A 13,435-nucleotide genomic window follows, 5' to 3' on the forward strand; every position below is an offset into this window, starting at 1 on the left:
TTTTAATTTTTTTAAAGGGACAATGATTTTGCTCAGAAGGCAGTCTCATCAGAAGAGGGAGGTGTCTGTGTGGTTGGAGGGGAGGGCGGTTTGAGGAATTGATTCAGTTTTATGGAGAATGCATGTGAAAGCTGGAGGTAGAGAAGTTATTATTATTCTTAGGAGGTGAAGTTTCTCACAACAATCGGGTCTGATGAGTCACCGTTTGTCTGATTTTTAGGTACTTTTTATCTGTGACACAATATCACACAGGAGGAAATACATTTGTTTATTTCTGTTTAAAATAACTCCTCCATTCCATGTCGAGTCTGTCATCAATTGTTCACACTTAACCAAGCATTCATATACAGCATGCTATCTCCTCTGGTTGCTACAAGAACGCAGGTGCCTCTTTATACAAGAAATGAGTCCGCTTTATTGTTAATCTTAGCGACTAGAACTGGTTTGGCTGGACAGAGCATGCCCTGCTGCCGTGCCCCGTACGCACCCAGCTTCATTTGCCTAGCTTCACCCAGGCCACACCTCATGTAGTGAAGTTAATGACAGAAAGGCAGCTAGGTCAATAATTAAAAATTGGTTAATGGTCATCGGTGTTATGGATAGTTTGCTTTAAAATAATGGATTACCACTGCAGCTTTGCCAAAACCAACGGAAGTTGATGTGTTTTTTCACACAATACTTAAACAGTTCAGTGATTTCAATCTTTTCATTTCATCAGAAACCTATTTTGTACATTCTGTATAAGGTTTTTTGTGTATTGAATCATATCGTTAGTTTCTTAAATTTGCTTGTATTCTAGGAAATTAAACTGACAGTATTTTTACAATCATTGTATTTTTTTAAACACAGAAATGCCCCAAATGGAGGGCAATATTTAAGTGCTTGAGGTCATACTTTTATAGCTCGATAAACTGCAATTAGCACCATTATAAAGTAAATGTAGCGCAGTGTGGCATGTCCAATGTGTGGGAAACATTTTGTGTGGCTGTGGCTGCTGTTGTTTTGTCTGTTAGCAGGATACAGATGCAGTTTCACATGTGTTTTTCAGTGAAACCCAGAGGAACTACGACTATGTATGGCAAAACACACGCAAAGACAATCACACACACACACACACACACACACACACACACACACACACACACACACACACACACACACACACACACACACACACACACACACACACACACACACACACAGACACACACAAAAACAAGGTGGCAGGACTTGGCAGTACAGATCTGATGAAACTGATTGCACCACTAAAGCTGTCCACACAGCCAAAATCATTATCAGTGAAGTCCAATGGCAAAGTACTTGACGGGTTTAACATTAACGACAGGTGTTGTCAAGTGATCTTTGATTCATAAACAGATAAATAAAAAGGTTTCTTCATAGTTTGGTACTCTGATAGAAAAGTCATTGAAAGAGATTCATGTTTGGTCATTTATTTTACTATAAATCAGTTAAAGCAAGTACATTACATAAAACAACGTGTTCAAATCAACTGTTTATGACAAAATAATAATCAAATGATTGAAAACTGGTAATTACCCTCTAGGTTATGCTGGATCAACTTGAGTCCCTCAATTTGTAACTACATCTGGTTGGTGAAGAACATTCAAAACAGCCAAATGTTGGTACATTTCACCTTCTGCTACTGTGGATTCAGTTTTACATTCACAGGACACGGGTGCTAAAAACTAAGCAAACCATGTATCTGACCTGAAAGGTTGACATTCACAGAAACAGTCCCATTATTGGTCCCATCATGTGACTTTCTCTCCCTGCTTACTGCTGATACTCAGGAGGTGTTGTTTATATACCATTTATAGTGTGTTTTTTTAAATTTTCTTTATAATTCGAAATCACTTTTTTACATTCTAATCCACTTTCCTGTTCCAACTTTTTGTTTGTAACTCTTTACCTAAGAGACATGGAGACATTAAACTGCCGTTGTCTCTACAATGTGTGTGACAATAAAAAACAACTTGACACTTGAGTCAGTGTACCTCGGCCAGAGGATCCACAAACACAACTTAGGTAATGGTTAATGAAATGGTTAAATATTTGACACTACAGCTTGACGTACTACACGATCAGAGATTTGACTTCCCCAAATACGATATCGCCTACCGCAGCACATCGGGGACAGTCCTTACCTCTTTTCATCAACTAAATGAATTGCCAGTGTGAATTTGATATTTTAGGATGCATCACAGAATCCACAACAGTCTCATAGACATAAAAAAGAAACTATGAATTGATTGAGCACTGCTATGAGTACTCACTCATACACCAAATGTGTATTATCTACAGCTGAATATAGTCCCAGACAAAAAAACAACACTGCCCAGCTGTTGTAGATCTATATCTTCAGCATGAATCAATGGGCTTGTCGCTTAGAGCCACTTAGAAGCTGTGAAATGCTGCAATACTGAGAGACAACATAATAACACATTGTTTCTTTTGGTCTTTTAATAGAATTTTTAGACAATAACATAAAATAAACATTTATAATTGCCTTATATCATAGGCCCAAGTGCTTATTTTGATAAATGAACTCATCATTGTGAACCTGTAATTACTTCTAAATATTCATTTTATTACAAAGTGGAACAAGTCTCTGATCACTGATGTGATGTGATGTTGAGGTAATTCTGTGAGACTTTGGTGAATGGTGCATTATTGAAATTATTTGCTCTCCTGTGTGCGTTTCTTATTCAGTAGTTAATCATTTCTACCACGCTCTCATCACATGATTGGTCTTGGAGTTCTGGCTGCCGTCAGTGAGGGTTCAGCTGGTGCTCTGCTCCTCTGTCACACGGTTGGAACAGTAGTCCTGAATACCTGGTGAATGAGACAGGAGAGGAGTGTGATGATGACGGTAACGGCCGTTTGATGGACTTGATTAAGAATTCCAAGGAGATGTAAGCAAATATACTGGTTTTATTAGATCTTTGTATGTGTGTGTGTGTGTGTGTGTGTGTTTGTTTCTGCAAACGCCCTGAGTGAATCATCTGTTACACAAACCACATCAGATTCCTCTAACTTTAATCTCATGCTGCAAGTACAGTTATTGAATCTCGATCTCTCCTTCTTCCGCTTTAGCCGACTGCTTCCCATTTGTAAGGCATTCACTTCTTCTTTCATTACATTTAATCAGGAATTGGGACATCAAGTAAACCATCCAGTCATCAAAAATAATAAAAGGGACTTCGCTGGAAGCCGCAAGATGTCTGTGTGCGTATCAAACTTCCCTACCAAGGAATATAACATTATGATGTGAGAGGTGGCAAAACACGAACTGGAGACGCTTGCGTATGTACTCTCAGAATCACTCACTTTGCACGATGCTCTGGTAGACTTTGGCAGCAGGAGAGTCAGGTACTTCGTTGAGGAAAGACTTGCCCTCGTCACAGCTTCGTGCTATCCTCGGGTCTAGGGGTACTTTTCCTAACAGGGGTAGGTTTAGATCTGCGCACATTCGCTCAGCGCCCCCGCTGGTGGGAGGGAAGATCTGTGACGTGTTCTAAAAGAGAGAGGATGAAGAAAATTCGGAGTTATGTTTGCATTTTATAGATTCTATGGACCCTAAATCACAAAGGATTTGAGCTACTGTGCTAGGGCTGGGCGATTCGTCTTTAAAAGGTGCAATATGAAAGCATCTCAGTTCAAAACGTAAAAAATTAACTAACATTACCAACAGTATGTGAAGAAAACAACAGCGTTGCCGTTGTGCTAAAGACGTCTACATGTTGTGCTGCAGAGATATCTTGTGAAGTTAACATGCTAACCAGCTAGCCCTTGTCTCGTAATACCACTTTTTAAGTCAAGAGGCTCAGAAACTCAGACAGAGTCAGCTAATAGGACCGCTAACTGGATTGCCAAATGAGCTAACTAGCCGACAGCAGCTGCAATTTGACGCAGTTAGCAGTTTATACTGGTGATACGCTGCCCCATATTTGCTTGGAGTATAAATTCGACAGGTGGCTATTTATTACATTTTGCACCTTTAAAATATTATCGCAGTAGTTTTAGGCTATTTTGATTTACACAATACATCTCAATATTTGAAATCTCTTCAAAAGCACTTCATGAATGCGAGGACTGGGTGACATAATCAAATATCACAATATTTTTGATAAATAATCATCATTAATGTGGATATAATGACTAAGTGGGTAAAGGCAAGAATTAGAACAAGTAGAACAGTCTGGCAAGTTCAGAAAATCACATCACTTTACTGTAATGCATCCTTCAAAACCAGGAAAAGACAACAATAACGCTATATTAAGATAAAACTATATACAGAATCTAAGACAATATGTAGTCTCATATCAAGATATTGACACAATATTAATATATTGCCCAGCCCCATGGTGTGCTGAACTGAACTATAATGTGTTTCTTCCTGTGGGACGGAGCAGATGGACTTTCCACAGAAAATGTGTTGCAGATGGGTGTGATTAATATCCGCTCAGGAAAACACAGCAAAGATTTGGAAAATCTGCGGGCCCGGTATTGGAAAAACAGTCCTTCCCTGTCACGTCGACCGCACTTCAAATGAATATCATTAAATGAGACAAATCACCAGCATCTAATATATTAAATGTTCAATGGGATGATGGCTGATCCAGAGGCCTCCCATTAGGTATACCATGTTAGAGAACAAATATGGTGAGAGGAAAAACATAACAAGTCTGAAGAAACACACAGAGTTTTGTTGCTGCAGTATGTTTGTTTACACCTGCGTGAGGTTGAGAAATCCTGCACCCTGCATGCTTCCTTTGTGGCTGTTGGGTGAAACTAACCTGAATCAGCTGAGACGCATTCAGACATCTTGATAGTCGTATAGCTTAAAAGGGACGTCTGTCTTATTTCCAATATAATAGATCTAAAAGGCACTTGGCTTGTGGTGCTTGAAAAGCCAAATAATACATGTGAAAGCTCAACATCGGTATCTCTTTCCAGAAAACATTTTCTTGTTAGTCAGACCTTGTTGTGAGCAGTTTCATGTAGGAACCATTTTATTTCTACCAGACTATACTGGTTCTACCATGTCTGTCAACCCTTATAGTTTAATTTGAAACCTCGCTTCCTCTTTGCTGTGGGTGTTTTGTTTGGATGTCTGTCCTGTCTGTCATGTGCTGCAGTAGATAGTTGTCTAATTTTTGACAGATACATGTGAGCTCTCCTTCTTTATATGGTTGCGTCATACAGTTTTAAAAGAGATAATCAGACACAGCGACTGGAATGAAATCTCTACTTTGTCCTGATTGACTGCGTCTGTCTGACCGTCTGTCTACATCACTATGTGTGTGTCTGTGCATCAGTCAGTGACCTTGCACGACGGACAAACAAAGCCACTCATGTTCTCCACCACTCCGATGATCGGCAGCTTGACCTTCTGACAGAACCGGATCTCCTTCCGCACGTCCTGCAGCGATACCTCCTAGAGAGAGAGAAAGAAACAGAAACAGACAGACAGAAAGAAAAAGGGCAAAGAAAGAGAGAAAGGGAGGAAACGAAGACCACGGTGGAAAGAGCGAAAGAGAAAGGATTAGCTCAAATATTTTTTTTTTCTTCGGCTATCACGGTTCCCTTGAGAAAAACAGCCACAAGCTGAGCTGCTTGCACGTGGAAATGTGTTGTTAAGAAAAATAAATTCTTCTCACTCTTCTCATACTTCATTATCGCAAGTTTGGAAACTTGTCTCTTGATATCTAATGGACTGGCTTGTTTACTTGGGTAATTCCCGGCTCATGTGTGGTTAGTTTTGGTTAAGTGAGAGCTGAAGGAATGAGGAAGTGTTTGTACTGCTGTCTGACCTCATAGGTCCCAGTCTAATTTAAGAATCAGGAAGTGTTTACTCTGATTAAGTCTTTCACTAAATACAGTAACAAATGATTTGCTTGCACATAATGATGACACAAACAAGAACACAAGTTCAGTGTGACAAACATCTTACATTTACACTATGTATGTATACATAATATGTCAATGTGTAAATGTGTGTGTCTGTGGGTTGCTATGCCATCAGACTCCTTGGTGCCTCTTTAGTTAGCACACCCACCTCATACTGAAGGTGTGTCCTGTCAACCAAACAATGCAGAAGCCCTCATCAAACCAGGTGTGACAGAATGAGCAGGCAGCTACTAAAGCCTAACAGGACTGTGTTGTGTTTATGTGTCAAAACACACAGTTTATGCCACCTGTAGATTTCACAGAATGTGTACCTGTGTAGAAGAGGACGCTTGCAAGCACACAGGGTGAACTGTTCTGTATTTTATTTAAAGTGTTGCAACCATTTTACTGCTTTTATTGTGTCACGTGTAAACAAATAACTAGTAAACATGATAGATCATAACTTTATATGGTGCTATGACAGCTTGTGTAGGCACACTGAAGCCATTGTGGCTTTTTATAGGTTTGCAATAAGATAGCATCCTCTGTTGGTTGCCATATTGTGGTTGCATTTTGCAAGCAGTTTTTCCTGAATAACTCTGTAAAAAAAGAAAAAAAAAGTGTGAGGGGAACAACAGCAGCTCGGTTATGGCTTAAATGATACACTGGGATTACTTTACTGCCAGTCGTTCTCCAGTGAATGTGTGACTTGCTCAAATATTCTGAAGCGCGCTCTGTTTTATGTTTTATCTCTCTCTTTCTTTGCTTTTAAGTTTTGTTTTGTTTTATATGTGCTTTGCTAAATGTACAGTATTGTTGTTCCATTTAAATGTATTTCATGTGTCTATTGTAGCTGTCAGTACACCTGCCTAGGGACTGCAGTTGGAAATTAGCCGGGATGGCTAAACTGGAACACTTACAGAGATGTAATTATTGTGCAATGTCCCTGTCACTCTACCCTGTATAAATAAATAACGTATAAATAATTAAATAAAATGTGCCTTCAATGTCTGAAATAGGACATTGATGTCATGTGTACTGTATCTGCAACACATTCATCATTTCCAAATGTAATAATATCATAATCACGGATCATCATCATCACTGTCATCATAGTCACATAATCAGGTTGTATTTAAGTTTTCCGAATGAAATCACTGTACTACATTTATCTTAACCATTGTGATACCAGGAGCTGTCTTGTCTGTGTGAATGTTTTAGTCTTGTCCTGTTTATTTTGTAATGTAATGTGTTATTATGTAAGTTGTTATATTGTATGTTTTTGTTCGGTGTTACATGTGACATTGTCACAAATGTAAAGCTTGTTGTGGACCCCTGGAAGAATAGCTGCTGCAATACGGTCACTAATGTGGATCCTAATGAACTAAAGTTATCCCTATAATATTAACAAATGGTAATTCTAATGTGTCTCTCAATCTCCCACATGTGCCCACACTTCACAGAATTACTTTTAAATACCCTCAACAATGAATGGGTGACTTACTAAATTTAGCTATGGGTCAAATGTGCAGGTGGAGAGACGACTGGTGACAGTCACCAGACTGAAGGGGTTTTCCAGGAAATATAAAACGACATCTCACCAACACTTAGAACTACTCTCTTCTTCTATCGTTGTTTTTCTCACGACAGAAGTTATTTTTTAGGGACATAACAACAACGCTTATTTCGTCTGATAAAAAGAGCGTTGTCAGTGAGCTGCAAATAATGTGTCACAAAGAGGCAGATATACCAATATCCACATGGAGAGTAGTGCTAAGATCTTGCAAGGCAGTTGTAGTGATGTTATGTTATGAGTAACAAATAATGATTCCTGCTTTTAGCCCACGAGCATCTCTCATTTTTTGTCCGTTAATATCGTTGTGGCTTTTGGTGTCACTCTCGCTATCATTATTACTGTCTGGAGTTACATAAAAACCACCACTGAACGAACAACTCCAGGTGGTTGGTTAGAAGTCATTCTGGGAAATGTAGTTAAAATACCACGTGAAGTACAAGCAGTCAAATAGGATGGAGAGATAGTAGGCGCAGACGGAATCCCCCTTTACAGTTGCTGTAAATGCTTTTAATGTTACTTACTGCAGTAACTGTCACAGGTTTTATGTCTGAGTGTGAGTGTGAGTGTCAGTGGGACTGTGAGTGTGAGTGTGTGTGTGAGTGCTACCTGTGGTGTGGTGATGATAACGGCCCCGTCAACGTGGGTGGAGCTTAGGTATTGGACAATTGACAGGTGTTCATCAGAGGTGCCAGGGGGTGTGTCAACAATGAGGTAATCCAGATCCCCCCAATCAACATCCCTCAAAAACTGCTTGATCATCCCTGGTAGAAGAACAACACATAGGTAATATAGTGGGAAGACATTTAGAAAAAGTGAAACACATTTCTAAGCACACACAAAAATCAAATACCATTCTTCTTGGGGCCTCTCCAGATCACAGCATCATCGGGGCTGCTGAGCAGGAAGCCAATAGACATGACCGCCAGATTTTCCTCCACATACTGCAACATACACAGACGGATGCTTATGCATTCATGATATATGCAATATCTTAAAGGAATAAAACATTTAGCTTGAAAAACTTGAAATGACTCACCACAGGAGACCAGCCTGAGCCACTCTGGTGAACCTGTGCATATGAGGACAGATTGAGGAATCATTTATCATTTTACAGCACAGGGTTTCACAATGACAAGAAAGTTACAAGCCCCTTCAAGCTACTCACACATAAAACAAATATATACATATTTCACTGAGGAATAGAATAAAACAAAAACAAAACAGTAAGGGCTGAAAAAATAATTGAAATATCATGGAAACCTCAAAATAGCCAAGTGAAATATCCAAATCGCAGGAGCTGAATGTATTTGATAAAGGCAAAATGTGTCACAATATACAGTTATAACAGCAGCATTGTGGTGCTTCAGGGACGGGGATGCTTGTTTGGTGCAGACCCATCATCATTAAAAAATATTTCTTCAGTGAAAATATAATGGAAAATTATTATTCCCACTTAAATTGTGACTCATTGTGACATCAAAGTCAAAATCATCACACTTATTTATATACATATATGCTTATAAGCATCTGCTTTATGTAGACAAAACAACCACATCCGCATGAAGAGAATGAATGAATGAATGAATTATGTCATGGAAAAATCCTAACGATGAGTAATTTATTTGGGAAGAATCTAACAAAGTGTATCACTGTTAACATTTCTGCCCTCAACTCACCTGTTCACCCTCTAAGCCCATGATCCTCGGAATGGATGGACCACAGATATCTACATCCAGCAGGGCGACCTATAAACACACAGAGAAAGCAGAACTATTCTTATGTTTGACTCAGTTTTGTAATCCTGCATTTCTCAAGAGCCACACTGAGAATATCTAGGCTCTGTGTGCTAAAATGTGAGACTTCATTCTGGCTGGAAGCTTGAACAAAGTGACCTGAAGGCTGGAGAGATAAAACTGGACACCAAAGGGAGGAGGAGGAGGAGGACGGCTAACAAGAGCTGTATCCACGTTGGTTGTACTACAGCCCTTTACGTATGCAGCCGGACAAGGTTTTGGCAAAGGCAGACACACTGCAAGGTGCTCAGAGTTGTTGATATGTGGAGGCACATAAAGAGGAACTACGAAAGCTGGATCACAGCCTAACAGCAGCTATACTGGGTGTATGATCTCAGCTTTAGTTGTCTGAACTGTATGACCTTAAACCTCTGTTAAACTGCAGTGACCTCTAGTGGTGTTTAGATGATCACTACAGGGCACAATGACTGGGATTAGATAAAACCTCAGTATAGCCTTAATTGTTTTTATTTCTGTTTTATAATACCTCCTTCGTGCCATCACTTGCAAGGGCGTGGGCCAGGTGAGCGCTGAAGGTACTCTTCCCTACTCCTCCTTTCCCAGACAGCACGAGGATCTTGTGTTTGACCGTCGACAGCTTCTCTCCGATCTCTGCTATGGCTGCAGATGAGACACGAGGAGGAGATGAAGGATGCAGCAGCACAAGACACTCAAATGAGACAAAACAAGCGTCCACTGAAATATCGGTTTAAAACTACTAATTTTACTTGTTAAATTTATTTCACCTTGAACTGTCCAGCTTTACTGTATAGAGTACATATAATGATCATACTATCAAGTGTGTTGACAGTCTTACCAGGGTCGGGGGCCCTGGCAGCCCCAGAAGCACATATTTTCTGGTTGGGACAGCCCTGACATGACGAGGTCTTCCCTGCTAGCTCACTTGTTGTGCCCGGGCAGTCTGAGAGGATAAAACAGAGATCAGTTGTAAGTGTCTACTTTGTCAGATCATCTAATACTGATCAGAAACGGATACACGTCAAGCTGAATTTTGGGGAAATGTGTATAAAATTAGAGCAGCTACGATTAATTAGACTTAGACTTAGACTTAGACTTCACTTTATTGATCCCGTTGGGATGACTCCCTCAGGGAAATTGAATTTCCAGCAGCATACAGTTCACGAGAAAATAAACTCTTAGCAAAAAATAGAAAATAAAGATAGGAATAGAACAAAATACAATACAATAGAATACAATAAAAATAGATTAAAATAAAATAAGATAGAATAGGATAAATAAAATAAAATAAAATAAATGTAAATGTAGAGGACTGTATATTTGTTATTGTACAGAAATTATTGCACGAAAGTGAGAGTGTCCAGGTATGTATGTGAATAAATAGATAAATAGATAAATAAGTTATTGCACAGTGAAATCACAGTATTGCAGTATTGCCGGTTATCTATTTCCTCCTCCCCCCAAGTGAGGAGTTGTACAGCCTGATGGCATGAGGGACAAAGGAGTTCTTAAGTCTGTTGGTCCTACACTTGGGAAGGAGCAGTCTTTCACTGAACAGGCTCCGCTGGTCGCTGATGACGGTGTGCAGAGGGTGGCTGGTATTGTCTATAATATCCAGCAGTTTTTCCAGTGTCCTCCTCTCTGCCACCGTCACCAGAGGGTCGAGCTTCATGCCGACCACAGGGCTGGCCCGCCTGATCAGTTAATAGATTAGTTGTCAACTATTCAACTCATCACTAACTATGTTGATAGTGAATAAATTACTTTGCTGAATGTGGTTAAATGTCTGGTTTCTTTACTCCTGTATGACAGTAAATTGAATGTCGTTGGGTTCTGGACTAAACAAGACATTTGAGGACATCATCTTTGGCCCCCAGGAACTGCTGATTGAAATCTTACATCATCTTGTCATCATTTGACACTTTAGAACAAAAATTCAATCGATTTGTTGAGAAAATAATCAACAGACTTATCCACAATGAAACTATTTGTTCGTAGCAGTCCTATATAACATATTACAGAAAGGTAACAAAAACAAAAACCCAAGTCTCGGGTCATTGCTGTCATTCCCACACTGAATCTTAACTGTGTCACAATGACTCAGCAACATTTAATGGATTCGCGTTAATGTGGCGGCTCTTCACACAAGTAACAATATATTCAGTACTGTTTATTTTTTTTTAGCTTTTCGTGTATTTATTACATCTTGTTTAGCTTCTGCAACTTCTGCATTGGCATGAATCTGCTGACGTTTATCTAATGGCTCTGAGAAAACACTTTAATAACTGCGTCACAGAACTTCACACTCGAACGAGCCTTTAATTCGGTCTAAAAGCTGCGACATCACCAGTACAGAAGAGCATTTCATGTTTTAGCTAGCTGATAACCTGCCTGGTCATAAAAACCCCTGAAAACAAAACAAACAGGAACATCGCAGGTAGCAGCTAACAGTAACAGCCGTTTGTTTAAAACCCACCAACACCTCACAGCACAGACAACATTACAAAACACCAAATCGCAAATCAAACTATGTTGTCTTTCGGGTCAAAATCACCAAAATAATACATTTAAAATCTCACGTTCTGGAGCGTTATCTGGTACGTCTGACATCTTTGCGTCCTCCCGTGAAAGTCGTCCCCCTTCGAAGGTTCCGGGTGCGCACAAGTTGACACTGGGATAGACGGATACAGAATGTGTTCAGAATACATGATTCGGGTGTTTTATCTGGCGCCATATTCAATTGAATTCAATAAAAATGTCCAAATTTATACTTAATTCAGTCAGTTTTCCTTCCCTTTTCTTTCTTTTCTTCAATCAAAAGTAGAAAAAGTGCAAATAAGAAAACTGAATACACACAAATATTTAATAATAATAAATGGAGTTGTTGGGTTTATTTTTCTTATTGGCATGACGCCATAGCCTAATATTTAAAGGAAAAAGGTGACATAATATCACAACTAAATTTGTTGTATTCTCTGACATTAGCCGTAGAGCTTCTACCATCCTCCCACCTCAGTGCCACAGGTCAAAAATACTTTTCGTAAGAGACCTTACACCCAAATGCAAACATGACAAATGTTTGTAATATTGCTAGATGTACATGTCTGGCGTAAAACATGGTTTCTATTAACTAGTTGGTAGTTACCTTGGTAATTAGTTACCAATAATGAGTGAAATTTCTAGTTGCATGTTCAAAGCACAAAAATCCATCGTCCTGTTCCTGACAGTTATTAGCTAAGTGTAGCCTGTTGCATTTTATTTGCAAAAAAACAGATAACTCTACAATACTTCTCTCGGGGTCAAACAATGCCATGCAGTGGTTATTAGCTTCTTTTAATGGCAGCATTTAACTCCCTTTAACATGAAGAAAGTAGGTACAGTGCTGAAAATTGCAGTTAAAACAGTACACTAATTGACATTATTAAACATTCACAAGGAAGCCCCCCAGCCAGAATACAAAACATCCTAATATGAACATGCTTATTTAAAGAGCTGCCAGAGTGGTGTGCCATTCAATTCTTCACAACTGTTTTGGGAACTGTACTAAGCTAAAAAACAAACAAAAAAAAAAAAAAATGACAGTAGTCCATTCAGAATTTAGTGCTACTCAGTATCCAGCATTAACTCAGCATCCAGTGTATCTCAGTATTTTGTCTAACACAGTTATGTTGCAATGACTTTGACTAGAATTAGCGGGAAGTTCATTTGTTGTCTTACAGTAAAACTACAGTGATTATTACATGAAGCTCAGGGTGATTAAGTGTGTCCAGTAGGGAGTGCTGTTGACTGAGCTACACCCAGCCAGCAAAAGTGACAGTAGACACACAAACAGCGACTTACACTAACCTTAACCATAACCACTAGTTGCTGATCCCTAACCTTAATGTAACCCTAACCCCAACCCTAACCACTGACCCACAAACCGGCCAATTGAGAACAGTTTTTGTCCCCATTTGGATAAGCTGTCCCCAATAAATGGGTCTTTAGTCTGAAATGTGTCACTCAGTCCCAGCAATGCACGTTCTTTTAACAGCAGGCTATGCTGACACACAGTATGTTGTAATCAAACGCAATTTTATAGCTCCACTGTTTGGAGGTTTAACATCGATAACATTTCCATGTTAACGTGACATTTGAGTACATAACACATAACAAAGGTGAGCAGTTTAGTGAGTCA

The 13,435-nt window shown here is 39.3% G+C and overlaps 1 protein-coding gene across 1 annotated transcript; it reads right to left on the reverse strand.

Annotated features, from left to right (window-relative positions):
- Positions 1-1,435: 1,435 nt before the first annotated feature.
- nubp1 (nucleotide binding protein 1 (MinD homolog, E. coli)) lies at positions 1,436-11,947 on the reverse strand. The gene is made up of 10 exons (XM_073493859.1): positions 11,838-11,947; positions 10,097-10,201; positions 9,767-9,900; positions 9,163-9,231; positions 8,523-8,555; positions 8,337-8,427; positions 8,093-8,247; positions 5,348-5,458; positions 3,349-3,535; positions 1,436-2,853 (listed from the first exon to the last, which is right to left on the reverse strand). Exons 1-10 carry the CDS (start codon positions 11,866-11,868, stop codon positions 2,801-2,803), a joined length of 969 nt encoding a protein of 322 aa, XP_073349960.1. The 5' UTR covers positions 11,869-11,947; the 3' UTR covers positions 1,436-2,800.
- Positions 11,948-13,435: the final 1,488 nt, after the last annotated feature.

The sequence above is a fragment of the Pagrus major genome, chromosome 23 (genome assembly GCF_040436345.1).
Source record: "Pagrus major chromosome 23, Pma_NU_1.0".
Taxonomy (NCBI): domain Eukaryota; kingdom Metazoa; phylum Chordata; class Actinopteri; order Spariformes; family Sparidae; genus Pagrus; species Pagrus major.

Bases quoted from the DNA above. Each gene is read 5' to 3' on its own strand.
- nubp1 (XM_073493859.1), bottom strand. From the start codon at position 11,868: ATGTCAGACGTACCAGATAACGCTCCAGAAC. The intron at 8,428-8,522 runs GTGAGTCATTTC...TGTATGTTGCAG, and splicing joins GCTCAGGCTGGTCTCCTGTG to TATGTGGAGGAAAATCTGGC. The intron at 3,536-5,347 runs GTCACTGACTGA...TCTCTCTTTTAG, and splicing joins TTGTTTGTCCGTCGTGCAAG to AACACGTCACAGATCTTCCC.